Consider the following 25,925-nt stretch of genomic DNA (forward strand, 5'->3'; position numbering starts at 1 on the left):
GGGAGAGGCAGGGTGCTGAGAGCCATCATTCAGGGCATTGGTGCCCTCCTGTCTTCTGCCTAGTGGAAGCCAAACCCATGTCTCTTTCCTTGTCCTGCTGAGCTTCCTCAGTGCACAGCTGTAGGGCTTGAGTCATTTAATCCCTCCCCGTGGAAAATGTTCCCCTTCTTGCAGAGCACTGCAGCATTCCTTGAGTGGGAGAAGGGAAAACTTGTGCCTCGGGCCCCAGCAGATTTTAGGTGATTTCCTAATCTCCAAGATTAGGAGAGGGAAATACAGAGGATCTAAACTGGTGCGTGCTTACCTACATGCTACCTAAATTTCACATTCAGTGATTAATTCCTTTGGAGAGAGTACCTGAACTGCCGTGTCAGTGGGTAAGCAGCAAGCTGGTTCAAACAAACAAGAGATTTCAGCAGGGGCTTACTCATAAGAATTTTCATATCTCATTAACCAGTTGATTCTGCAAACCTCCCCCCACTCTTTAATTTTTTTCCCCCATCTCTTTCCCTTGGCATGCTTCCTATTTCTCACAGCAGCAGCTGTGCACAGTTGAATAGTAAATCAAACACCCTAAAAACTGTTGTTTTAATACAATGTCTAAGATTTCCCAATTCTCTTTTCCTCCCTTATTTTTCTTGATAACCATTCTGGCTCATCTTTGTCTGGTAGTAAAATAACTAAATCTGGTAGCAAAAGCCTGACCTGTATTTTCATTTTTTTGTGGAAATTAGTGGGTAGGTTAGTAAGTGAAAAGCAAGTAATCCATGAGCAGTTTAGATAAGTGGATATTACAGGCTTGTGTTGTTAATTGGTATTAAATACATTTTTTAAATTACATTTCAGTAGCAAATGACTTTTCTCATCAGAGTCTCTTGTGGCAGAGCTATTTCTTTCTTCATCATGGTTATAAGTCTTTGGAGAAATCAGTGTACACATCCCCTGCAGCCTTCATTTCAACCTCTCCCTGGGCCACGCCATCTGGCAGTGTCATCTTTATCCAAGTCCTCAGGTGCCTCTGTTGGCCTGAAAAACCTTCTGAAAGCAGGTTGAGTTCTCCATGTCTTAGAGACATCCTCTCTAGGACGAAAGCACCTTCACGGGCTCCCGAAGGTGCTTGGAGGCTTCCCAGCCCATGGCACAGCAATGGAGGTGGCTTCCTGGCTCGAGAAAGGGTGAATGAATCCCCACCGGCAAGGCTGCAGCTCTTTGAAACTGGTAGTTTGCAGTAATCAGGAGCTCAATCTGCTGAAGAAGTTATTGAACTTTTGTTATCTCTGTACAGCTTGGCTTGTCTAGTGTGGGACACACGACTTCTGATTACACACAGCACTAGGGTTTGGGTGTGGGTTTTTTTGTTGTTTTGTTTTTAATCTGGGTTGTGTGGCAGGACCAACCAATGGTAAACCCATCTCACTGAAATGCTGTTATGAGTTAGGAGGAAAACTGTTTTGATTATGCTTGCAATGTGCAAATTGCAGATACAGTGCCAGAGACACTACCAGTGCAGTGAAACTGCACGCGGGGGGAAATGTCCTTGCCTTCAAGAGTGGCCTTTGTGATCCCTTCAGCTTTGAGAGGCACCATCTGAGCACCCCAGAGACAGAGACAGGGCAGGGAGTACATACAGCAATCGCATCAGCCTGAAGCAACTTTTTTTTTTTTTTTTTCTAATAAGTCTCTGAGAGCAGCAGCAAAATCTCTGTGTTGCTATCAGCAGAGCCGGGCTAATAACATTGCCTTTGTGACATGCTTGGTGACAAAAGCCAGGAAGTTCAAAGATAAGGCCAAGACCACATCCTTGACTCCAGCCATTCTGAGAAAAAAAAAAAAAAAAAAATTGATGACAAGACAGGGAGAGGAAATGCCAGCCTTAGCTGAGTCCTCACAGCTTTTGTTGAGGTCCCTCAGAGCCTGATGAGGAGGAGACAGCCATGGCAATGCATAGCACTGCTGCCAGTAGTTGGCTGCTCGCTCCTGAAAGACTGCTCTGGTGGGGATGGAAAGAGGTCCCGAGTGCCCACTGGGAGCTCATATCCTTCATGGATGCTTTGGGTCCACACTGCAATTCTGCATTACCTTTGGGCAAATTTCTGGTTGAAGCTGGGTAGCCTTTGTGAGGTACTAGAGAGACTCTGGGAACCAAGAGATATGGAAGTGTAATATAGCATCCTGGCTGCCCACTTCTCTTTTTCTGGAACGACTTATGGGGAAATCACTGCTACTACCTCTCTTTATGTTCCTGCTCCCTTCTTGTGGGACATTATGCTTTTTGTGGCTTTTAGTCTTTTGAAGTCAAGTTTGTTATAGAGTCTTGGTGAGTGCTTTGTGGCTTATGGCAGTGTGTAGGCGAAGAAAAAGGACAGGGCTGTGCCAAAGGCAGTTTGGTCTCTCTTGGTAGAACCAGCTGTTAAAATCAAAGCCAGTTTCCTAAAACATCTTTAAAAACCACTCCAGCAAGCTTTGCTCCCTGCTGCTCAGTGCCCCTGTCTTCTCGAAGCCACACCACCCATGCTTTTTTTGGCAGAATGCTCTCCTCCTTTCCTACTGAAGTTGTAACCCCAAAGCCTCCGCCCATGGTCCCATGCCTGGCACTGGTTTGTGCTGGTCTGACAGCACGGCCAGCAAGAGAACGGGGCTGGGAACAGACTTTCTGCAGAACTTTCTGGGCTAAATATCTGTAATGTGGGACCGCAGTGACTGATTGGCCCCGAAGTACATGTGTTAGCAGTGTACAGTACTGCAGCCAGCATTAATGATTTGTGGACAGGTCGTAGTATTTCAACCAAGCAGATTAATACCTCACCTGGTACACGAGTCTCGTGCAGCAGCACAAGTTGTGCGCTGTCCCCAGAAGACCATAACAGCTATTCCAGAGCTGCTACCATCTAACCAGCAAATAAATATTTCGGCACATGAGCTCATTTAAAAATGCGGACTATATCCTGATAGGCTACAACGTCTCCTCTAGGTACACGCAGGCTGAGGGCACTATCTATAAAGCAGATTTTTGACCCAGTGGACCTCGGCTGGCAGGCAGATGTGTGTGCCCAGGCAGCAAGCTGGCAGGCTTGGCTTCGCTGGGAAGACAGCAAGCCCCAGGCCTGGAGCAACATCTTGTTTCATCAAATAGTATGTCTTCCCCTTCCCACCCTGCTCCTTGTTTCTTCTTCTCTTCCCTTCTTTTCCAAGGTTCTTTCCCAAGCAAGGAGCTAAAGACATGAATATTTTAAAAGCTTTAAAAAATGTTTTTGAGTTAAAAATTAGTCTGCAAAATGACACTTTAAGAAGTACCATACTGGGGTTCCTTTTCCAGGCATGTTTGAATGGGATGGATTTTGCTTTTGCATTTAAGGGCTGTCTTTCAGCAGACAACTAACTTCTGCCTCCCACCTCAAAGGACACCTCCAGATCTGCTCCAAAAGCCTTTCTCTCTGCCCTGACTTTTTCAGTCAAGTTTCTCCAAAGCACGTTTCCAAGGCTGAGGGAAAAGGTCCGGAAATAGGTTAAGCATTAGTTCCCATTAAAAAGATTGATTTGGTATTGAAGTTAGGGAACCAGATAAGCTCAGAGGAATACTGGTGAGATAGAACTCTGCCTTCCCTTGCAGTTGGTGCTCCCCCTGTTAAAGGTTTGGGGGCTCCTACCCTAATCCCCCCAGATGGTCTGGTGAGTACACTGACATTAGCTGGCTTCAGTCCACGATGGAAAGTGTCTGTATCATAGGATTCCTCACCAAAAAAAGACTCTTTTGTGCTGAAATACCAATTTAAGCTGAGATCAGAGCCTGTAGATAATGGCTAACACCATCCTTGTTTCTGTCTATCCCATGGGGAGGCATCTTCATGCCACAAACACAAAAAGATGAAGGTAACCCCCAAAAATGAAGCTGGGATTTTGGGGATAGGTGTCCTGATTTTCAGAGGTGCTGAGCATTCTGTGTAGTTCAGCACTAATTGGATTTGCTACTCTGAAAATCAAGGCACTTCATTTTTTTTGCTGCTAAACACCAAGATTTAGGGCTTAATTTCAAAAGAGGTTTCAAATATACCCAGAAAAGCAAGAACCTATTTTAGATGATGTTAAGTCCTAACTGCTCTTCTGTGGTTTTGAAAATCTTTCCCACTCTCCCCAAATTTGAAAACATTGTCTTCAAATGCTGTCAAGCTACAGCTCCTCAGTAATGCTAAAATTCACTTGAAAGAATATATTTAAAAATGAATACACTCAAAGATTATGCGTGGATTCGTATGCATGGATTCATAGACATTGTCTCATAGACAACAACTGCAGAATATTGAATCTCATATTGAAGAATCATTTCACAGTGCTTTACTGTGTGTTTTAGTCCTATCTCTTTGCATCTATTTCAGAAGCCCATATATGTCATCATTCATCTCTCTCCTTGAAACAACAGAATTACAGAATTTGCTTTCTGAAAAGTGTTGAGGTATACTTTTTTTAAAACAAAACAAAAAACACAATCCCTCTGGCTCTAGCAGAAGGGATCTGTGTGGGGATTTGCCCTTTGAGGAAGGTGAAGGGTGCAGCTGGAGTTCAAAATAATCTGGATTTGGGCTTTATCTAGCGCTCCCCAGGCTTGTGAAGGCACAAGAAATCTGGTGAATTAATCTACTATGGAGGGGGATGCTTTGCCACAACCACCAGATACCCAATTGTACTCAGGATGTTTTTCATTACAAGAACTTAGACTCTGCAGGGAAGGGGAAGCGGGGGGAGGAGGACTTCAAGCAGAAACAAACACTAGCTCTGGTCAAAAAATCTGACGTCTTTGCAAACATCCCTTGCATCCCTGCATGGAAAGGGTTCTTGGGGAGATTTTTTAGAAAATCAACAGCAAGAGTCTCTTCTCCCCAGCAGTATTTCTTGATGATGACAGAGCCCCTCTTTCCCCTCCCCCCTTGCTATCAGCTGGCTAATCTGCCTGCACATTCTGACACACAGCTGCGAGAGATGAAAACTGTACTGTTGATAGATGAAACTTTGGATAAGATTACATGGTTTTGAATATCTTGATGACATATTTGTCTGAAAAGTCTTTTAGAGGACAGCCTAATATAAATGCACGGAAATGTTTCTAATGACTAGCATTTGTCTACGTACTTGGTTTGGAAGATTAACATTCACGTGTTCTTCGACTGTCATTTGCATTTGTATGTGGAGGCAAACTTTTCAATAATCACTTCTTCATGCCGAGAAGAGTTAACAATTTATTCAAAATACACAAGGCCAAATTAGTCCCTTCTGTACGGCTGGGAGCTTTGGTGGAGTTGCACCAGCGGTGGGTTTGGCTCTGCGCACACTGTGGCAGCCGCAGCAACGTGCCTGCGAGTCTGACCTTGCCCGTGGTAATGACAAAGGTCCCCCTGTTAGAATGACGGAGAACACTGCAGAGCAAAAAGGCGGGGGAAATATAGCAAGGTCAGGACAATTGCATCTTTCATCTGTTTTGCCATGCTGAACCCTGGGTTGTTTGCAATTTTGCACTGATAAATGAATGCAGCAAGACTTTCTGGAGTGTTTTCATTCTTATTTTCACAACACCTAGTACTGTGGTTGGGTCTCCAGAGTCCCATTTTTCAGCTGGAAGAGGGCAAGGAGAGCTTTCTTTTGACAAGTTTGCTGCTACCAGTGAGAGGGCAGTACCTGGATGCTTTCGAATCATCCTCTGGCCTACAGTCTTCTAAATTTTAGGTGCCTCCATCACTTCAGACAGTTGGCCTTCAAGAACTCTTGAAGAAAAGAAGCTTCCATTCCTAAAACGTGCAATTACTTCTGGAAACCTAGCCCCATTCAAGTCACAGCAAGGATCTATCTTTATTCACTGATCTTAGTTTTGCTATTATGTGAAAAGTATTGATGGAGGAACTTGCTGAGGGTCAGAAAGGGCAGCGGCCGACCATACATTAACTTGTACCTTTACATTCTGTTGTCTGCTAATCATGCAAAAAATAACTGAGACTCATCTGTGCTGCAGTAATGTGAGGCTTCTTCCCTTCTGCTTCCTGCAGGCGGTATAAACTGAAGATACTGGTCAAATCTGGCCCCTAGATGATGTGTTCCAGATGTCTAGGCTAAAAAAATGTAACCCAACAGTACAGAGCTGCACTTCTGAAAGGGTGGGGTGTCCTTCCCTAGGGCATGCAGGAAAAGGAGCTACAGGAGCCACTCGATTCACAGCACTGGATGGTGCTCAGCACAGCCGGGAGAAGAGGCAGCATGTGGGACGGGGAGTTGCAGGGCTGAATATTTTATGAAATTTTGTGGGGGTGAGGAAAGATGAACACTTGCAGAGACTGGTGGAGCTGCGCATCCCTGAGGGCTTTGGCCGGTTGCTTAAACATAAATGAACCTTTCGATCTGTCTTTCGTGAGCTCAAAACCAGCTCCGTGAAACGTAGGTACCACGATGCACCATGAGCATTATTTGTGTACTGATGCTGTGGCATATATGGTTCTCTGGTTATGGGAAAAGACTCACCCCTTGGTGTTGCTCACTGTTGTTCTGAGCTGCCCACAGGTTGTGCAAACCCTGAAGGAGGATGCTGCACCCACCAGTGACCAGGAAAGAGCAGGAAGGGAACCTCCTAAGCCGTTTCTCTGCATGGGAAGAATTGTTAGGAGGACAGCAATGCACATCTCGATGGGCGGTTCATCTGTCCTCTTAACACACACTACTGTATCATTTTCCAATCACCTGTCACAACTGTGAGACTTCTCATTATAGATTAGGTATTTTAGCACAGAAGAGTTATTTAGAGCTAAAGTTTCCCTAATATTTGAAAATATCACGATTACTTGGCTGCTTCCTCTTGAGTACTGCACGTTTCTTAAAAAAGCTTCTGGGCTGAACATGCCTTTGTCTGGCAATGCTGTGCAATCACGGATACAATTTCATTTTGCTTCCTTTTCACATACCACCATGTCTCTGTAGACTTGCATTGACACTCTTTCCCCTTTCGGAATATGTTGACATCTTGATGTCTTCTCCATAGACTCACACTGACACAGTGTTAGGGACTTTGTGATGACACCGCAGCCCACGTTAGTGAATGGTGAAATAGCCCTGTCACAAGCTATATTATGAAATATCAAAACTGTTTAAAAATGTAGTTTTCCGCAAAATAAAGGAAAAAAAATATCCTGTGGGCCTTGAGGACTTATCTCGAGGACTGATCTGCTCAGTTATTTACGAATACGAATGCTTAAAGAGAGCATTTTAACCTGTGAAAAATATAAAGAGCTTAATGCCCACGAAATAATCAAAAATCACAGTAACTAGGAATGATGTTCTTGACTTGTGAAAACACCTTGTGACACTTGACCAATACAGGTACTTTAAAACTCTGTTGGAACTGGTATATGACACTAAATGTTTTTCCTTATGAGAAGCAAAATGGCCAAACTTGAACTGGCCAAAATCAGTGTTTTTCTGTTTGTTTGTTTTGTTTTATTTTCCGCCAGTTAAGATTATTCATCATGATAAATGCAGGATCAGGAATACTTCTTTTCAGAAATAATGGCATAAATGACTCCAGTGCACCCAGTTAATTTCTTCTGAAAATTACTCCAGCACACATTATTAATTTTTGTTGAAAATGACTTTGATGCTTGACCGGGTTTTGTCAGAGTTTATTAATGAAGGCCTCACTAAGTATGGAGACAACTGGTTTCTCTGTTTCTTGAGACAGTCATGAGAATTTGAAATAGGTCAGGTGAAGATGGGTGAGATTGTCCAGGCTTTACCTCTTTGCTACTCTTTTTAACCACTAAAGACTGCAACAAGTGCAATATAAGAATGAAGAAAATAATAGCTTTAAAAGAGGTGCAGTTGTTAAAGAGAATTTCTCCTGTTAATATCTGGGACAGTCATTGGATCTAGGATGAGATAACTTGGACAGATCAACAAGCTAAGACAAATAGTTTTGATTTCTTTGTTTGTTTATGGAAAAATAGCACATTTACTCAAGAATGTTGGAGAGGTGATTTTGTCTCTTAATCCAAAAAGTGATTAATAGTAGGGCAGGCAGACATGCAGTTGGAATTTGACCACACAGGACAGAGTTCATGAGACAGATTCAACCCTAGTTTAAATGCTACATGGTCTAATGAGCCTCAGTATCTAGTTATTTTCTCAAATGTCTGCCTTGCAGACACCTCAGAGCTGGAATCGGAAAATCCAGCTGTGTTCTTGCTGCTTCTCACAACACAGTGTAATTAGAACGTGCTGATAACTTTGTTGATGCATGAGAGATAAAAATCCATTCTACCTCATGCTGGTGGTAAAAACGTGGTTTCATCAGGAAAGAGAGCAGATATGAATTAAAAACAAACTGAGGAAGACAGTATCATTTTCACCAACACACTTCTCTGACATCACCAACATCAGCATGTGTTGTACACTGTTGCTTTACTTCTTGCATGGCATTAATCTCAGCTGTTAGTCAGGACTCCATGGTGCTAGACGCTGCAGAGAAGAAAAAGAAGTGCTCACATCCTTGGAAATCCTCATGTCAAGAAGCTGTCTACCTAGCAGCTCCCACTGCAGAGCTCTTTGTGAAGACCTTCTGCTACTCCAGAGTAATGTCTCTAGGGGAGCTAATTTCTCTTGTGCATCCTGGGACAAACGTGACTAAATGTCATGTCCCCTACTTGCTTTTTTATGAATAGGGGACATGACATTTAGTCAAGTTTTCCATGCTAAGAATTTCATGTTACATATTGTTAAAGATGACTGAAATAGGTTATGTACACATCAAAATGAGTGAACTTTTACCTTTCCTATTGCAAGCTATCCGTGACATCCTTGGAAATCATTGACTTCTTAGCTATTGACATTGTTGGGGGAAGGGAAAAAAGGTTCATCTTGCAGGAAATGCTGACTCAGAGATTTCTCAAGAAAATCTACTTTCTTAGCTGAAGAAGAAAGATTCATTATTTGCTCATCTCAGTGAAATCTAATTGTGATATTTATATTCTGTATTAATTTGATTCAGTAAAGATTTCCAACATAGGCAAAGAAGCCAATCGTAATAATTTGTTCTGAAGCTTTTATTACTATTGTGTTTTGAATGCAGGTATTAAAACAGCAGTGGAGCAGCAGATGCTATCCCTTGCAGATTGCTAAAAATGCTACCTAGGCAATTCCTAAAAGAATGAGCCCTTCCAATGGGAAGAAGTGGCAAGACTCCTGTTGACTTCAGTTGGGTATAGATTTCATGTAGTAAATATAGGGCATAATCTTGGGATGGTGTTACTTGCTGAGGAATGGTTAACGTCATTTGCAAGGAACAGTTTACAGTAGCTTTGACTTCTTTTTACTTTATAGAGACACATTCCATATATGAAAGTGTCTGCTTTGCATTAAAAGCAAGTTTTCTTCTGAAGTTGAATAAACCTCCTTAAAAAGATGAGACTGTTGGTACCAGTAGCTGTGACTTAGTGTATGTTTTTTCTACATTCTCAAATACTCATTACAATTCCTACTTATTTTATAGCAATATCACACAATAAACATTTCTTTTCTGATTAAGGGATTGAAAGAGAACTGAATTATAAACAGTATTAATATAAAAGGGAATTTCTATCTGGTGCTCTGTAGGCCTGAGTTTATTTGACCTTAAACAATCAGTCTGAAGAAGTCACATCAGCTGCTGTACACATTCCACATTACTGAGGAATTAAATTAAGCAGCTTTAATATCTGTGAAATGGCACAGGCCTGAAAGAGAATCATTCCAATTTATGGACTTTGTATCTGATTTACTAGTGCATGTCTAGCAATTCCAGAGCCACCAATTGCTTTAAGACCACCTCCAAAGTGTTTTTATCACTTACAGTAAATGTGCTAACATAATGTTTTAATTAAACATTTAAAGTGCATCAAACAAAATTTATTGATGCTGCCAGAAAGAAAGAAGAAGAAAAAAGGAAAAATTCTGCTATTTGCAAAATACCCTGGTGTATGCACCAAATAGTGTGACCCCTGTAAGATTGCTCTTAAACATTTCAGCTAGTGCCTATAAATTAAACAAAAGCTTCTCCACCCCTCCAACCCCTCATTTTCCATCCCCATCCTCCAAATCATGCTTTGTGCATAAAAACATGGTAAGAGCTTGTTGAAAGCTATTCAGCCATAATATCAAATGGTTGGGAACACTGCATTTATTTTTGCTCCTTGAACACAGGCCTGATATTGAAATGATATAAAAGTCCCAGCAGCATTTTATATTGATGTTGGCATTAAAAATGCTTTTTCCGTTAGTGAGAGAAGAGTTCCCCCTTAAAAAAATATAAGGCAATACCAGGCCTATCAAAACTTTATCATCCTGTTACCACTTGGGCACGGTATTAAATATTCACAACTGAAGCTGGTTTTCATTAAAAATCCTTTTCCCTTCTGCACTGGGGATCACAGACCTGACACGGATCCAGAATTCCTATAACCCTTTAGAAAAGAGAAAAGTAGGCATGGCATTGACATCACCTGAAAAGACGCACTTAGATTTCATCCATTCTTGGTTTCGAGTTTGCAGAAATGATGAGGGGTGGCAGGGGCAGAGATTGGCCCTGGGAGCACTGCCATCCTCACCACCTCCTCCAGTTCTGCTCTTCACTCTCCAGGAAGGTGGACCTCAGGGAATATGTAGTTCAGTGCAGAGAGGCTATCTGCAGAGGGCTAAATTATGATTTATTCTTTATGGCACCAAAACTACAGGCATGTTATTTGTATACACAATATAGCTTGGGTTTTCTTAGTAGGGAAAGAATATTTTCCTGATAAAGCATTCATTTTATACACTGACAATCATGGCAGGTTTGGCTTCCTACCTATCTGTCGTCATATATGAGAGAACAGTGGGTCATAATATGAATGGAAAGCATATTTCCGTACCAAAGAGACTTATACATGCTGGTGCCTACAGATGGGAATCTAAGCAATTCTTGTTAAGGTCAGTACTGCCTGCTAACAAGCTGGTATACAAACGTAAAGTGCATTTAATTTATATTATGTTATATTATATTACATTATATTACATATCATCCTCAATTGAATTTGCTCCGTTTGTTCAAACCCAATAAATATAAACATCACATGTTTGGAAAGGAAATGAGCAAGGAACCCAATAGCTGTTGGATCTGCCAGGAAACTATAGGCAAGGCAAAATGCCATGGCAGAACAGAGAACTGGTTATTGCTGGGAGACTAGTACTTTTATTAAGAGAAATACAAACAAACAAACCAACTGAAACAAAATGAAAAGGACAAGTAACTTTATCCTTAGGGATCAGAACCCTAACATTTTTGCATGTCATTCAATCACAGGTTGCATGAAATCTGCTATGATGTCTAACACGAGGTGGAACAATTAATTTAACAGTAGTAAGTCAGTGACGTGAGAACCACAGCTAACTCTTCATCCTTTGTTACCTCCTCTCACATACAGACTCCCCCCATTTCTGCTTAACCATGTCTCAGAAGACAGAACTAATGCAGGGTGTTACTGTGGTTCATGGTTACCTTGCGGTCCACATCTATTTTTGTATCTGTTGTCTCCTGCTTTATATTTAGGTCTTTGGGCATTCTAGAATTTAGCATAATGAAGCCCAATCAATGATGTGAGCCACTGAGCAGTAACACTGTGAATGCGAAGAAATAATAATTGTGGCTTTCAGCATGAAGGTGGAGACATTTTTCTAGAGAAAAGAAATAAAGACCTCAGAAGAAGGGTGCAGCATTTCTCTTCATATCACTTTATCATGGATGATTTACCATTGTGTTATAGGGGACTGATTTTCAAAAAGAATGAATTTTGCATTAAATCCTGAGTATGGTTGCTGCAGAAGATAAGATATTTGCCTATTCAGATGATGAGCTGGATGCATAAGTGATCACATCAATGGGTAATATGCACATTCAGTCATGAGAAAAAATTTGCATGCCCTATAAAGACCTAAAAGTTGAACATCTGGCCTTTTCTGTGGCACCTCAATTTTGTATCAATGTCTTCTATTCTTTGAAAGGTTTATTCCTAAAACCGTCAGATCATCACAGTCTTGATACAACATTCACTGCACACTGTTCATAAATGAGCCAAGCTCAGCTGTGGTGGGAATGACTAATTGTTCTGCATTACAGATGGTATGTTTACCATGAGGTCCGTGAATTGTGCATGACTTGACATGCATGATGGAAAAGCTGGTGCTGTTCTTCTGCCATGCAGGAGGGACTGAGGACAGACTATTTTGTCCTAATGGAAAAGTGTCATTAAACTTTTGCAGCATACACTTTATATAGGATTGACAGCCAAGGGGAATGAGGCAATAACTCCGTTCTTCTAACTAGCTCTTATATTTTCCAAAAATATTCAGCTATTTATCGGTGTGAACTGTGAGAAAAGAATACCCCATATGAGGTAAAATTAAGTGCCAAGTACTTTTCCTTTCCTCTTAGCTTTGTCCTTCTGCCTGCTCACCTAACTGATGTCCCATCCCTGAGCTTTCTGCTAGGTTTTCTGGCAAGGCCAAAGGCTATACCTGTCCAGGATACTGTATATTGTGATATTATTCTTCTGTGCTATTGCCTTGGAAGCAGAGTGATGAAAATCGCACCTAACCAGAAAGACTGGTGTACAAGGCACTTCTCTCATGCCTACTGCTGCCTGGCTGCTGATGCAGGAGAGCATTGGTTTGCTATGGGCGTTCACTCCTCAGAGCAAGTCTTCCGCATCTCGTTGTTTGTTCCACATTTCCACATTTTCGTTGTTGTTGTTGTTGTTGTAAATTTGCCCTTGCCCCAGCCACTCCAAGCCTCTGAAGAAGTCTGGATTTGGACTTTGCAGCTCTGGTTATGAGTCATAGCAATATTCTCACACATCCCAGTATATTAGTTAGGGGACTTGTGAAACAGCAGAAGGACGGAAAGTTATTAGTTCAAATTCCCAAATGAAGGTCCAAATGCTGAAAAACTTCCTCTGCTTTTATTTGCCCCCAGCTGAGGCAAAGTTCTTGTGCAGCATCAATAAATATATCTGCTAGCTAATAAAAGATAGTTATCTGCTAAGTTACAGTCATCAGACTTCCAGGCTGGGTGTAATCTAAGGGGCTCTTCGCTTTCAGACTCCCAGCCTGGGTTTGCAGGACTGCAATTTAGGAAATTAAATCACATTGGGCTTGAACCATCATTTTTCTGGAAGCGAGGGAGGTGGCAGGACAACATGCCCACCAAACTCACAGAGACATCCCTTGGATGGGTTTTGATTGCAGTCCAAGCAGCTGGAGATGAAAACCCATAGTGCTTCAGTGATAAATGTGGTCCCAGCTCCTCCAGAAGAGCTCCCCTCTTCTTGCAAGCAAAGCAGAGATAGCTGCTGTGCTCTCTCACACAACAGGAGTCATTTTTGCATTTAAAATTATGAATAAACTAATGCTTCGTCTTGGAAGTCCTGCCTCCAACCCTGCCAGCTGCCACTGGAGGCTTAAAGAAGGAGGACAATTGTCTCCAAACGTGAGGTGCTGTTAAAAGCAGGTGACAGGGAAGATAACAAGGGGGATTACAAGCCATTCCCGCCTGTGCAGAGAAGGCACTCTTTACATGCTTGTACTTCTGACCCCAAGATCAAGTTCCAGATACTGGTGTATGTAAAGCTCAGTTATCTTTCAGAGAAACCACAAGAAGCCCAAAACCGAACTTTTTTTTTCCATGAGGAAATCCTGTAGCAGCACTGCTCTGACACTGTAACTGCAGCTCTGCAGCACCTTTGCTGCAAATAGGTGTGACAGGAATTTGTGTTGGCAGTCAGACTAATATTTCTATGTGGACAGAAAAACCCTCTCCAAAGAAGGGTGCTCCAGGGAAATGAGAGGACAGACCCTGAGGAGCTGTCACCTCCACTGATCTAACAACAGGCTGCCCAGCTGAGGACTGGTGTGGAGAGTTTACTCATCTGACAGTCCTGGAAAATGAAAAGGAGGTTAAAAATTAATCGTTGAAGCTGACAACGGCTGTAGTGAGCTGACATGGTGGGGCATGGTTTTTTTCCAATACCCAGAATGTTTAGTTTTGGAGTGACCAAACATCAGAGTTCACATGTGGTAGCTTGACCAGCTTGACCCAGACACATACAACTCAAGGCACTACATGACCTTTATAGAGTTAAGCGCACTTTTTTTGCGCTGACCTGTAGTGCACCCTTTTGCACTGACCTGTGTAATTTTGATGATACGGAGGTGTTGGCATCCCGATTCCTCACTATGACAATGTGCTTCCATCCACAGAACCAGCCTTGCATTCCTGGCTGTACTTGCAAAATAATGTGCCATGATGTATGTCTTTCCTTTGAATTTGCAAGGTTAGATTTACTAATAGCAGACTATTTGAGTCATGTGGAACACTATAGAAACCTTATGGTGTATCATCCCTGTTATTAGTGGCTCCTTGTGCTTTATTTGGGATCATCAGTCGCGAAAGGACATAGCCAAGTGCTGCTGGAACCAACTTGAAGCTGAACCTTGAATTTCAGGCAGTTAAAAAAAAATGCTAGAAGAGACTGCAGGAGATGGAATCTAAACCTGCTGGGACCAAACTAACACCAAAAAGTGCTAGCCTGCCACTATGCAGGGCCAGTCTTTAAGTAGTGCAGTAGTTACCTTAACAGCTATAAAAGGTGTAAATCTGCAGAGGGGACAAGAAAGAATAAAGAGAGAAACTGCCCTGCCTATCTCCTACTCCACAGGGAATAATGTGAGCTACACTCACAGTAACTGATCCTAGCAAATGCTCCAAAGGGAGAGAAAAGAGCTGTGGCTGAAATCTCTGTACAAATTACAGGGAAACAATTCTGTGTCTCCAGTTCTCTCAGTCTAATTCCTGTGCTGTGCAAATAAATAAGCTCCACAATTGCTGAAGACCTTTAAGCCCCTTTGTACCACATATTAAATATGGAACCAAACAGACAGCTTCAGTTATGGAAAGATTCCCTCTAGCAGTAGCACGAGGTTACAGCTTACTGCTTCCCCGAAAGAATAAACGCAGTGTGCATGTGTTACGTGTGCATTGGCTTAAAAATCGTCTCAGTCTTTCATTAAGAAGAGGTGACAGACCACCTTCTTTTTGCTACGAATACAAGTAGTCATATAAACATGCTTGCACCCTGTACAGATGGCTCCTGGGGCATGGGCAATAGTTTTTTTGCTTTTCATGAGCAAAGCTGGTTGTGAGAGTGGAAGAAAATAAAGCTGAAGTTGGTGGTTGTATTTTAGACCCTTGTAGTTTATCACGTGTCCATTAGGGCAGGATTAAATAAATGTAATTAGATGATAAATTCTTTCTGAAAGATGGTTCTGCAAAAGGATTCGAGTGCATACCTGCTCTGTGTCCTGCTTGAAGTACTAACGCTGCTCCACCACTAGAAGCAAATGCCTTTTGAAGGCAGTTCAGAGCCACCATGCAGTCGCTTAGCTTTATAGTTCGCTAGCTGCATGTCATCTTTGAAGGCTGGGAAATTGCAGTGGCAGTACAGTGATTCCCAGCCGCGTGAAGCAGGCACTCGACACATTTCATCCCTTGCAATTAAGGGAGAGAAGCAGAATCGGGGGGAAATTCAAGTGGTGTTTTAGTAATAGACCACTCCCTTATCTCTGTGAAGTACAAGTGTCGCTCGCAGATACATGCAGGACTGATTCAAAGCACAGATGGTAATAAATGCATGTGAACTTTGCATGAAAAAGCCTCACACATACAAGACTTTGTTTATTGTTCTTAGTCATTTACACACATCCTTCTAAAGCAAGGAAGCCTGAACATAATCAAAACCCGTGTGCAAATTACCAAGTCAAATGCTGTTGTTCTGTTCTGTTCTCTTTTAATATCAGAGAGCAAACCTCCCAGTGCAAAAATACAATCTTGTGATAAAATGACTAATACATGACTAAAGCCATTTTCCATTGTGCAGGCATAGCTCTGGGGATCATTTGTTTTTCATGGTAGATCCCTCAGACAGTGAATTCCTCTGGTGGTTGGTATTATATTAATGACCAGGACTGTTAGTCACCTCAAGGGAGCTGAAATAGGATGCCACTCTGGTTGCCATTATTAATTCCAACTGCAGGTGTGAAAATTAATTTCATGGGTATTTTTATCATTTCCTTTTAATTAAGGATTAGAGTTTCCGAATGACCCAGACTCCGGATGGAGACAAATCTGAACTGGGTCTGCCCAGCCCTTCCAAAACAGTGAGCTAATTCTGGGGGAGCAGGAGGAAAAAATGGGGTATGAAACTTTCCATCCATCTCTTGGTGTAGACAATTAATGCCACTGAAAGATATCAGATGTCATCATGACATACACTTCTCTGCACCAAGACTCTATAAAGCAATCCCATAAATTGCAGGTTGTTTTCATTTCTGGGGAAGAATAACACATTTGCCAATAGTGGGAGAAAAAAAAGGAGAAGTTAAATATATCAAACCAAATCAAATGTAGCTGATTAGAAAGCTACAGCTCCCATTTGCTGGCACCCGCACTGTTTTCACATAGATTTTCTGACAGATGCTGCTCTATCTCCATAGTCAAAAAGACAGCTCCAGCCGCCAAGCTCCTGACACAGAAATCAGACCTGGCGTCCTTCACCAGAGGTGGAGCGTGGCTGTTGGACCTGGGGAATGGGTGGAGAGCTAGTTCACCAGGGCCGGAGAGGGCAGGAGATATAATCAACTGGGCCCATTACGGCAGAACCGGCTGGGAAGGGGGAAACACCCCCATCCCCCCAGTTTCTGCCCATGATTAAACCTCAGCTCCTGCCAGTTCAGCTGGCAGAGGTGTTGGCTCCAGAACTGTCTCGTATTCATTGACACCTCCTCCTGCCAAAACCCTGTGAGTAATGCTCAGAAGATAAGCAGGTTAGGCCAGATTCAGTTGGATAATTAGAGGTTGGAGGTAACGTAAGATCCTTACATGCTCTTGTACGTACAGCTCATCTGGGGTTTTGATTTACAGTGTGTTGCGCTCGCAGCCACCTTTCATCCGACAGCTCTCATCATGTTTGAGGCATCCTCGCCGCGCGGGTGCCTGCTTCAGGGATGGACGGGCAGAGGTCTAAGGGAGGTGTGCAGGGCTCCTGGCTTGCTTCCGCACCTGTACTGAGGTCCTTAGCTCGGGCTCTACCTGTGTTTTAAGGCTCTCTTGTCATTGCAGTGCCACAAAGCCCCTTCGACCTGCTGTCTCTCACCGTGCCCCACAGCTGATTCCATCAGCAGAACCCGAGTGCACAGCGGGGGAAATGCTTGGCACTGGCAAATCGCAGATTTGTTTAAAATTTACTGATGTTCATAACTTTTAATAAAGACTGCCTCAACCTTCACAGTAACACATCAAAACACAATGCCAGAATCAAGCCCTCTTCACCACTAACTGACAGTTGTCTTTAGGGAAGGGATAGCACATAAAATTCACTTTTTTTTTTTTTTTCCCATGCTGCCACTGCGACTGTTCCTTGCTGCTGAAACTTAATGCAGAGCAGAAGGGAAAAAAGCAGCAATGATTTTCAGAGCTAAAATAGATACAAACACATCGTGCATATCGCAGGACAGTGCCAGGACAGCTCAGTGATATAACTGCATTATTCTCCTCCCTTAACTAATGCTACTTTTCTCTTTCTGTAGAGATTTTAGATTAATCTGTGCACTAGATTTTACCAGATCCTCCATTTGCTCACTTCAGCTAATTTCAGAGCAAACACCACATTGTATAACTGAACATGCTCATTCAAGTTATAAATGATAAATTCCACCATAAAGCTTGATAAAAATCTTTATTGCAATTTCAGTTTCTTTATCTTTTAGACAAATAGATTTTTGGCATCAAAATGCCTTTATTGATTTTTACATTGAGGCAAAGCCATTCATGAGAATTAGCAAAGCAGGACATGCATCATAAAGCAGGCACTACACAAACCTCATGGCACCAACCTTTAGACACCTCTCAGAGCCGCTCGCAGCTTCTCAGTTGCACCTCTGAGGTGTCTTCCCTTCAGAGAAAGAAATTCTTTCCGGATCATATGAAGTTATTCAGCATGTTTCTAGTATTTTACAAACATTATAAGCAAGTGACAAAAATAATCTGATTTCTGAAAACCAGTCCCTTCTCTCTGACACAGGACAAGCTCAGGCACTCAGGTGTAGCACCAGTGCTGCGTCTTTCCACACAGTGACTGCTGAGAGGAATAAAGTAAAAGCAGCTGCTAATGTCTCACAATTTCTAGAGCTAAAACACTCGGATGCTACACAAAAACTACCAAGATGTGTGTTTAAGTGTGCCTTTTTAAACTTTTTTTTTCTACTTAGCAACAGAAACTTTAAATACAATAGAGGTAGTGTATTCAGGGTCTGTGCAGGCTGGCCAAATAGGATTCTTTATAGAAAAAATAAACCATTTTTGTCCCCTTTTGCACAGTTTTAAGAGATCTTCAAAGGTGGCAAGCCTGATGGATTCAGCAACACTAATGCAAAACTGGAAAGAGAACAGAGAGTAAAAGCAAGTTTCATTAGCAGAGTGAATTCTACATAAAATATACTGGAGCTGCTGGTGGAGAGGAAGAGGCAGCCAAGATGTTCAGCTGCAAGTGGAGTCCAATTTGATGCTCAGCATGAGTTTAAAAGGAAGATTTTCTCAGCCTTAAAATAAAAGAGCACTATCAGAGGCGTATGGGGCAGAAAACTGTAGTCACGGAAATGGATTGTACCAGGCTTGGGAAAAGTGAGAGTGGCAGAAGTAGCTCATTTTGCTGTGATACTTTTATAGACGTGCTCATCTGAACACTCCCAGGAGGACTTGCTCTATGCGTCCAAACCAAATATACGTGCATGTTAGCACATGGTTTGTATCACGGTGGTAAAGCCTGAGTGTGAAGGAGATCCATCCCAAGTTAACTGAGAATTTTGCCTTTGACTTTGGGGGAGCAGACCTTATTTCCTGCCATCGGATCTGCTGCTGTCTTTCATTCTTTGTAGCACCAGCCCTTTGACATAAACAAATTGCTAACATCAAGGGCCTGATCCTGCTTCCCCTGAAATCAATAGAAGTTTTGTCACTCGTTTCAATGGGATCAAGGATTCAATCCTGCAGTTCTCAAAGTCAATAGGGTTGGGGTTTTCTTTGCATAAGTAGGGTTGCATTAATACTGCAGGATGGGCCTAAATTATATTGATTATTGGGATTTGAAGCCCAAGCATAAAAGCAGGATTAAGGGAAAGAGAGAAATTTTTCAAAAAGTGACTTTAGAGCACCACGCACTCGTGGTGAGCTGCGGGTCCGTGGGAACTCAGCCGGAGCAAGACTGCAGAGGCAAAGCCTCAGCCAGCCACATCCGTCGGGAAGCACTGGGGGGGACAGGGAGAAGACAGTCACTGCAGGATCCTTTTTCATTTGCTCCTTCTGAAGTAACCCTTCGAGTCACTAATTCTTCATTAAAAATAAGCAAAGCATCGACAGAAAAAAATTGTCACAAGTACACACGTATTAATCGATTCTGCTTCTTCAGTGCTGTTTCTTCTCCCTCTTCTCCGACACGGGGCTGTTATGTGTTTCTGCAACACGACTGGCAAATCAGAATTTATTGTACATATGTTTGTGCTCCACTTAATAAAAAATATACCTATATTTTCAGATAAACTTTGTTAGTAATTCATGAGGTGACTATTTATGCTAATAAGGGAGAAATATATTCTCAAGCATAATGCATTACATAAATTTGAATGCAAAATGTTCAATTATGAAGTAAATACAGGTAATGCAAATAGTAAATTACATCCAATAAAAATATATAAAGAATGTGTCTTCAAAGAGAGAGAGGCTTTTATTTGCGTCTGTGAGTTGTTTAAAGAGAAAAGAATTAATAAATACTGAATTACTATTATGATGATTTAGCTCATAATTCACTGATCCATAATGACTCCCAGTAATCAGACTGTTGTTTCAGATCCTCAAATATAAGGCAGGACTGTTTCCTCAGCAATTTTATCCCTACCAGATTATCTCGTCTGATTCTATTAATTCTCTCCCATAAATCTGCTAACAGTGATATGTGATTTACTTACCCTGTTAACTGATCTGAAGACTGTTAAAAGGATTTATCTAGCACTGCACCTAGAAGCAGTTTATGCCTTATCACTCTGTTACTCCGAAGAAGTCTTTCTGAAATCAATTTGGCCGGTTTCATAGTCAAATTCGGTGGACACTGCTTAGTTCTGCACCATAAAATAAGACACTAGGTAAACAAAAGGAGCAGCAACTGTACTTAATGTGTTGTTCTTGACATGCGTTTAAGTTATAACAAATTACACTCTGGGTCTGTATAACTCATAACCTGCACGTTCGCCTCTGCTAAATCTTCTGTGCTAGATACATACACACATGCACACACATGCACGCTTCAGCGATGAAAGTTCATGCATATGCTGCTGGCGTGCTCGTCCCAGTGCAGCGCAATTCGAGTGAATTTGGAGTTAATGTTTCACGTCCCCCTGCATGATTTGTCAGAAAAGTCTCCCGCAATAAATATACATTAGTTTGAAAGCTCCTGAAGCAGGTCAGCAGCAAGCTGCGAGCAGGCAGGGCTCCACATCGCGTTGTTGAACAGAGATGCTTGAAAACAAACCGGAGCAAGGGGCTACGAGGGGGACGCTGGAGGTTTCCCTCTGCCTGGATCAGGAACGAGCAGTGCTGGGAAAAGGGAGCAGTCTGGGGGAATTGGCCTGTGATAATTGTGGAAAAACTGAAGACTGAATAGCTCTAATTGAAATGAAAGTGTGCGATTGTTATGAAAGAAACACTGTTAATAGAGGACTGTAAATGTTTAGACACCCATTGTGAATAGCCAAATAATAAAGAAAAATAGTACTAAAATGAGAATTATATAGTGGAGAGAGGAGAATGTTGCTTCTGAAGGTTATCCAAAAATTGCTAATAATCTTTTTTCTCTGCTGTGCTGAGCAGCAGAGACATTTTGGTGTGGCAGCTCTGTGTAATAATCACACAAGAACAATATTGTACAACTAATAATTTTACTTGCTGTTCTGGTAGGTCAGAGCTCTGATTTAATTTGCAGCACTTGCTTACATTGATATCAATTAACAGACGGTCCCCATTAGCTCACACAATTTCATACTCTTTGTCTCGAGTTCAGAGTTTACTCAGGAAATTTACTAGTTTGCAAATGTAGCACTTTGAATCCTCACGTCCAAATAAACTATTTTATGGGGCTGGAGCCATATTTCCACAGACATCTATCAAACGGGCAAGTGAAATACTATGATTGTATGTTCTGAAAAGCAATAACCTTTTCATTTAAAAATATTAGCACACATTTTATGCCCCTCATAGGTGAGCACGTTAAGTGATATACAGTACCACATTCATCTTCCTCGGGAAAAAAACAAATACGGGGAATTGGACTGTCCTGCGGGGATTTATGCTGCGAGTCTGGAAGTTTTGTTGATTCCTACGATGTGAAGAAATGGGGAAGCCAGCCCGAGCAGTTAAGTTGTATTAAGTATGTCACGAATATCAGCTGCAAGATAAACCCAGCAGATGTCCACGGTTCTCTGTGCGTGTGCATTGTGAGGCTGTGTAGAACTGTTTTAATTTTGTTAGCGACGGCGGTAGCGTTTTTTAACTTTACAGGATTGCCTCTGCGATCACTTCTAGATGTAGTTATCTTCCTAAATTTGCAGTATGCCCTACCTTTTTAACTGCCAGGAACAGTACACGCTGTATGACTTTCAGATGTTAGTACTGGCACTCGTACTGATAATGGCATAGTCAGAAGATGTTATCCATTTGTGAATCCACTAGCCAAGTATTATTTCCGAAGCAGAGATTCTTTGGCTATCGCAAATGATGATTTTCACAGTTGGTGAAAAATTACCCAGAGACTTGCCTGCACCTACAAAGTCATACCCCGTGCACGGTTATAAATAGCAAACTCGGAGGGGGAAGGGACCGGGCAAGGGGAGAAGGGAGGATTTGAAGTACAATGTTCAAGAAGCTGGTTTAATATATGACCAAGTGTCAGAAGTCAGGTTTCTGAGAATTACTTTTCAGATAAACAACTTTATAGCGCCGCACTTAATCTTACTTACTAGAGACATCTCATTTATCACGGAATTACAAGTAACTTTAATTCTATCGATATTCCCATAAAGCTCGCTCGGCAAAGCGAGCCTGGCAGCTCGACAGGCTGCGGGCTTCCCCGGCCCAAGGGGGGACCAAGGGGGGACCCCAACCGAGCCGAGCCGAGCCGGGCCGGGCGGGGCCGGCCCCGACGGCGGGGCCCCGACGGCACGGCCCGGCACGGCTCGGCTCGGCTCCCGCGGCTCGGCGCCGGCCGGGGACGGCCTCGGCACTGACCTTTCGACGAGAGATGGCGCTGTCGAGGTTTGAACGGAGCCGCTCCGCCGCCGCTCGGCACCGCCGGGTGCAGCCCGCTCCGCGCTCGCACGGCTCCCCCCTCCAGCCCCGGCCGAGGGGCACCGGGAGGGGAGGCTAAAGGGAAGACAATTAGTTCGCGATGTATTCCGTTAATTAGCCCGGCCAGGCAGGCCGAGCGCCGGCGGGAGCGGGGCTTGCAAACTTGCAGGGCTTTCGGACCTCTCTGCTGGGGGCGGCCGGGGAACGATCGCTGCCGGCAGCAAGCGGCAAACCCAGGGGGCAGCCGCCGCGGGGGGGCGGCCCGGGGGTGTCGGTACCGGCACCAGGTACCGGCTGGAGCCCGGCTGCGCTCGGCAGCACCGCCGAGCCCCGCCGAGCCCCGCGGAGCCGCCCCCTCCCTCGGGCCGTCCCCGCACGCCCCCGGGCCAAGTCCCCCGGTGCCCTCGGGTGCCCGGCCGGCCAGCAGCACCCGGGGGCTCCGCACCCCGGGGCAGAGCAGGGCAGAGCAGGGCAGAGCAGGGCAGAGCAGGACAAAGCAAGGCAGCGCGGAGCGGAGCGGAGCCGGGCGGGCACCCGACGGCGCGTCCCGGCGGGCGGAGCGGCCCCAGCCCGGTGCCCGGTCGCCGGTGAGCGGGGCGGGCAGGAAGGGGTTACGGCGCTCCCAGCTGACAGTCAGCTGATTGCGCCCTGATTGACAGCCCCGAAAAGTTTCCTTGTTTCTATACTATTATGCTAATGCCGGCGGCTGCAGGCAGCCCATTGGGCCGCCCGCCCAGCCAATTTGCCATTCGGAGGCTGACGTCAGGAGCGCTATAAAACTCTGCAATGCTTTTAAACTCTCCTGCTGGATGAAACCTTTAAAATATTTTTCATCTTCTTGCCGTAGCTTTGGGGTTGAGTTGTTTTTTTTTTTTTTTTTTCTCTCTCTCTCCTTTTTTTTTTTTTTAATGATTGTTATTATTTTGGTTGCGATATCGACTTTGATTTTTTTTTTGTCTTCGGTCTCTTCTCCCTCCTCCTTTCCCCGATGAACCTCTCTCCTCACTTTGCACTTTGCATGAGAAAGCCCAGAGGAAAGGCACCATGAAGTGTTAAAAATAACCAAACCGAACCTAAAAAAAAAAAAAAAAAGGGAGAGATTTACTCGCAACAACACCAGCTAACACTTCCAGCTGCAGTTTGCAAGCTGCAAAAAGAGAGAGAGGAGAGAGAGAGAGAGAGAGGAGGAAAAAAAAAAAAAAAACCTTTATGCAAAAGGCGAATAGCGAGAGCCCCTCGCTCTGATGCATCAGCAGCAGCGGAGACTCTGCAAGGGATAACGCGGAGCCGGAGCGAGAGCGGCCGGGGCGGAGCGGAGCGGAGCCGGAGCCGAGGCTGCGGCGAGAGGCAGCGGCAGGAGGAGCGGTGCGGAGGGGTGCGGAGCGGTGCGGAGCGGTGCGGAGCGGAGCTCGCCCGGCAGCAAGCTGGCTCACCCGGCGGCAACTCAGAGCAGTCCCCTCGCTCCCGGAGCGCACCCTTTCTGGAGGACTGTCAGCAGCAAAAGGATGGCATCAGAACTGGCAATGAGCGGCTCCGACCTGCCCACCAGTCCCCTGGCCATGGAATATGTTAATGACTTCGATCTGATGAAGTTTGAAGTGAAAAAGGAGCCGGTGGAGACCGACCGCATTATCAGCCAGTGCGGCCGCTTGATCGCCGGGGGCTCGCTCTCCTCCACCCCGATGAGCACGCCCTGCAGCTCGGTGCCCCCGTCCCCCAGCTTCTCGGCGCCCAGCCCCGGCTCCGGCAGCGACCAGAAGGGCCACCTGGAAGACTACTACTGGATGACGGGCTACCCGCAGCAGCTCAACCCCGAGGCGCTGGGCTTCAGCCCGGAGGACGCGGTGGAGGCGCTCATCAACAGCAGCCACCACCCGCTGCCCGGCGCCTTCGATGGCTATGCTAGAGGGCAGCAGCTGGCCGCGGCCGCCGGCTCCGGGGGCTCGGGGCCGGCCGAGGAGATGGGCTCGGCGGCCGCCGTGGTGTCGGCGGTGATCGCCGCGGCGGCGGCGCAGGGCGGCGCGCCCCACTACCACCACCACCACCACCACCACCCGCACCACGGCGCCGGGGGGCACCCCCACGGCGCGGCGCCGGGCAGCGCGCCGCCTTCCTCCTCCTCCTCCTCCTCCTCCTCCTCCTCCTCGTCGGCCGCCGGCTCCGGAGGCGGCGGCGGCGGCGGCGGCGGCGGCGGCGGGGGCGCCGGGGGGCTGCACCACCCGCACCACGGCGGAGGCGGCCTGCACTTCGACGACCGCTTCTCGGACGAGCAGCTGGTCACCATGTCGGTGCGGGAGCTCAACCGGCAGCTGCGGGGCGTCAGCAAGGAAGAGGTGATCCGGCTGAAGCAGAAGAGGAGGACCCTCAAAAACAGGGGCTATGCCCAGTCCTGCCGCTTCAAGAGGGTCCAGCAGCGGCACGTCCTGGAGTCGGAGAAGAACCAGCTGCTGCAGCAAGTGGAGCACCTAAAGCAGGAGATCTCCAGGCTGGTCCGGGAGAGGGACGCCTACAAGGAAAAGTACGAGAAGCTGGTCAGCAATGGCTTCAGAGAAAACGGATCCAGCAGCGACAACCCTTCCTCTCCAGAGTTTTTCATGTGAGTGCCCACAGCCTTGCCACCTTAACTAAAAGTTCTCCGTGTGAGTTGTTGTTGGGGGCTTTGCTAGAGCGACAACCCAGCTTGCCACCTCGTGTCACTTTTTTTTTTGTTGTTTTTAAACTCAAAACGATTTTAAAACCAAGTTGGTTTTGGGTTGATTTTTTTTTTTTTTAAGGTGGGCTGGCTCCGTGGTGGCCGACCTAAACTTCTACATGAGTTTCTTTTCTGTTTATTATTATTATTTTTATTATTTTTTTTTGTGGGGGCTTGCTGTTTTTTTTTTTTTTTTTTTAAATTTAAAAGATCCAACTCACCACCAACTCAGTTCTTCATATGAAGCTTGCTCTTCTTTGAAACCTGCCATCCACATTATATATATATTTTTAAGTTCATGATTTTTTTTTTCTTTTGAGCTTGCTGTGTCCAAGAGTCAGATTTTTTTTGCCATCCTGAGTTCTTCATATGAGATTTGAGCTTTGCGAAAAGTAAATAATAAAAAAAAAACACACACACAAAAAAAACAAAAAACATAAAAAAACACAAAAAAATAGAAAAACAATGTGAAATTTTTAGACTCCAGCTTGCTGAGTTCCATCAGTTTTTAGCGTTGTTGTGCAAAACTAGAGATATACCTAGATCAACCTGCCAAAATCAAGCCTGCATCAACCTTCGGTGTGTTCATGTGAGTTTTGGCCTTAATCTGCCAAATGTGAGACTTTAGTCTGCCATTAGAATCCCATACTCATCTCATGCATTACGCTTGCTATTTTGTCTTAGCAACAATGAACTATAACTGTTTCAAAAGACTATGAAAAAGAGACATTATATTAATAAAAAACCCTG

At 44.4% G+C, this 25,925-nt stretch overlaps 1 protein-coding gene across 5 annotated transcripts in view; it reads left to right on the top strand.

Annotated features, from left to right (window-relative positions):
* Positions 1-22,412: 22,412 nt before the first annotated feature.
* MAF (MAF bZIP transcription factor) overlaps positions 22,413-25,925 on the top strand; it is a 179,614-nt gene continuing 176,101 nt past the window's right edge. For all 5 annotated transcript variants that reach the window (XR_005823506.1, XM_040570728.1, XM_040570729.1 and 2 more), the window contains exon 1: positions 22,413-25,079. Coding sequence is in view for 4 of the 5 variants with exons in the window: in XM_040570728.1 (XP_040426662.1) it covers positions 23,989-25,079 (1,091 nt within the window). In the remaining variant the exon portion in view is untranslated. The remainder of the gene's footprint in view (positions 25,080-25,925) is intronic.

The sequence above is a fragment of the Cygnus olor genome, chromosome 12, assembly GCF_009769625.2.
Source record: "Cygnus olor isolate bCygOlo1 chromosome 12, bCygOlo1.pri.v2, whole genome shotgun sequence".
Taxonomy (NCBI): domain Eukaryota; kingdom Metazoa; phylum Chordata; class Aves; order Anseriformes; family Anatidae; genus Cygnus; species Cygnus olor.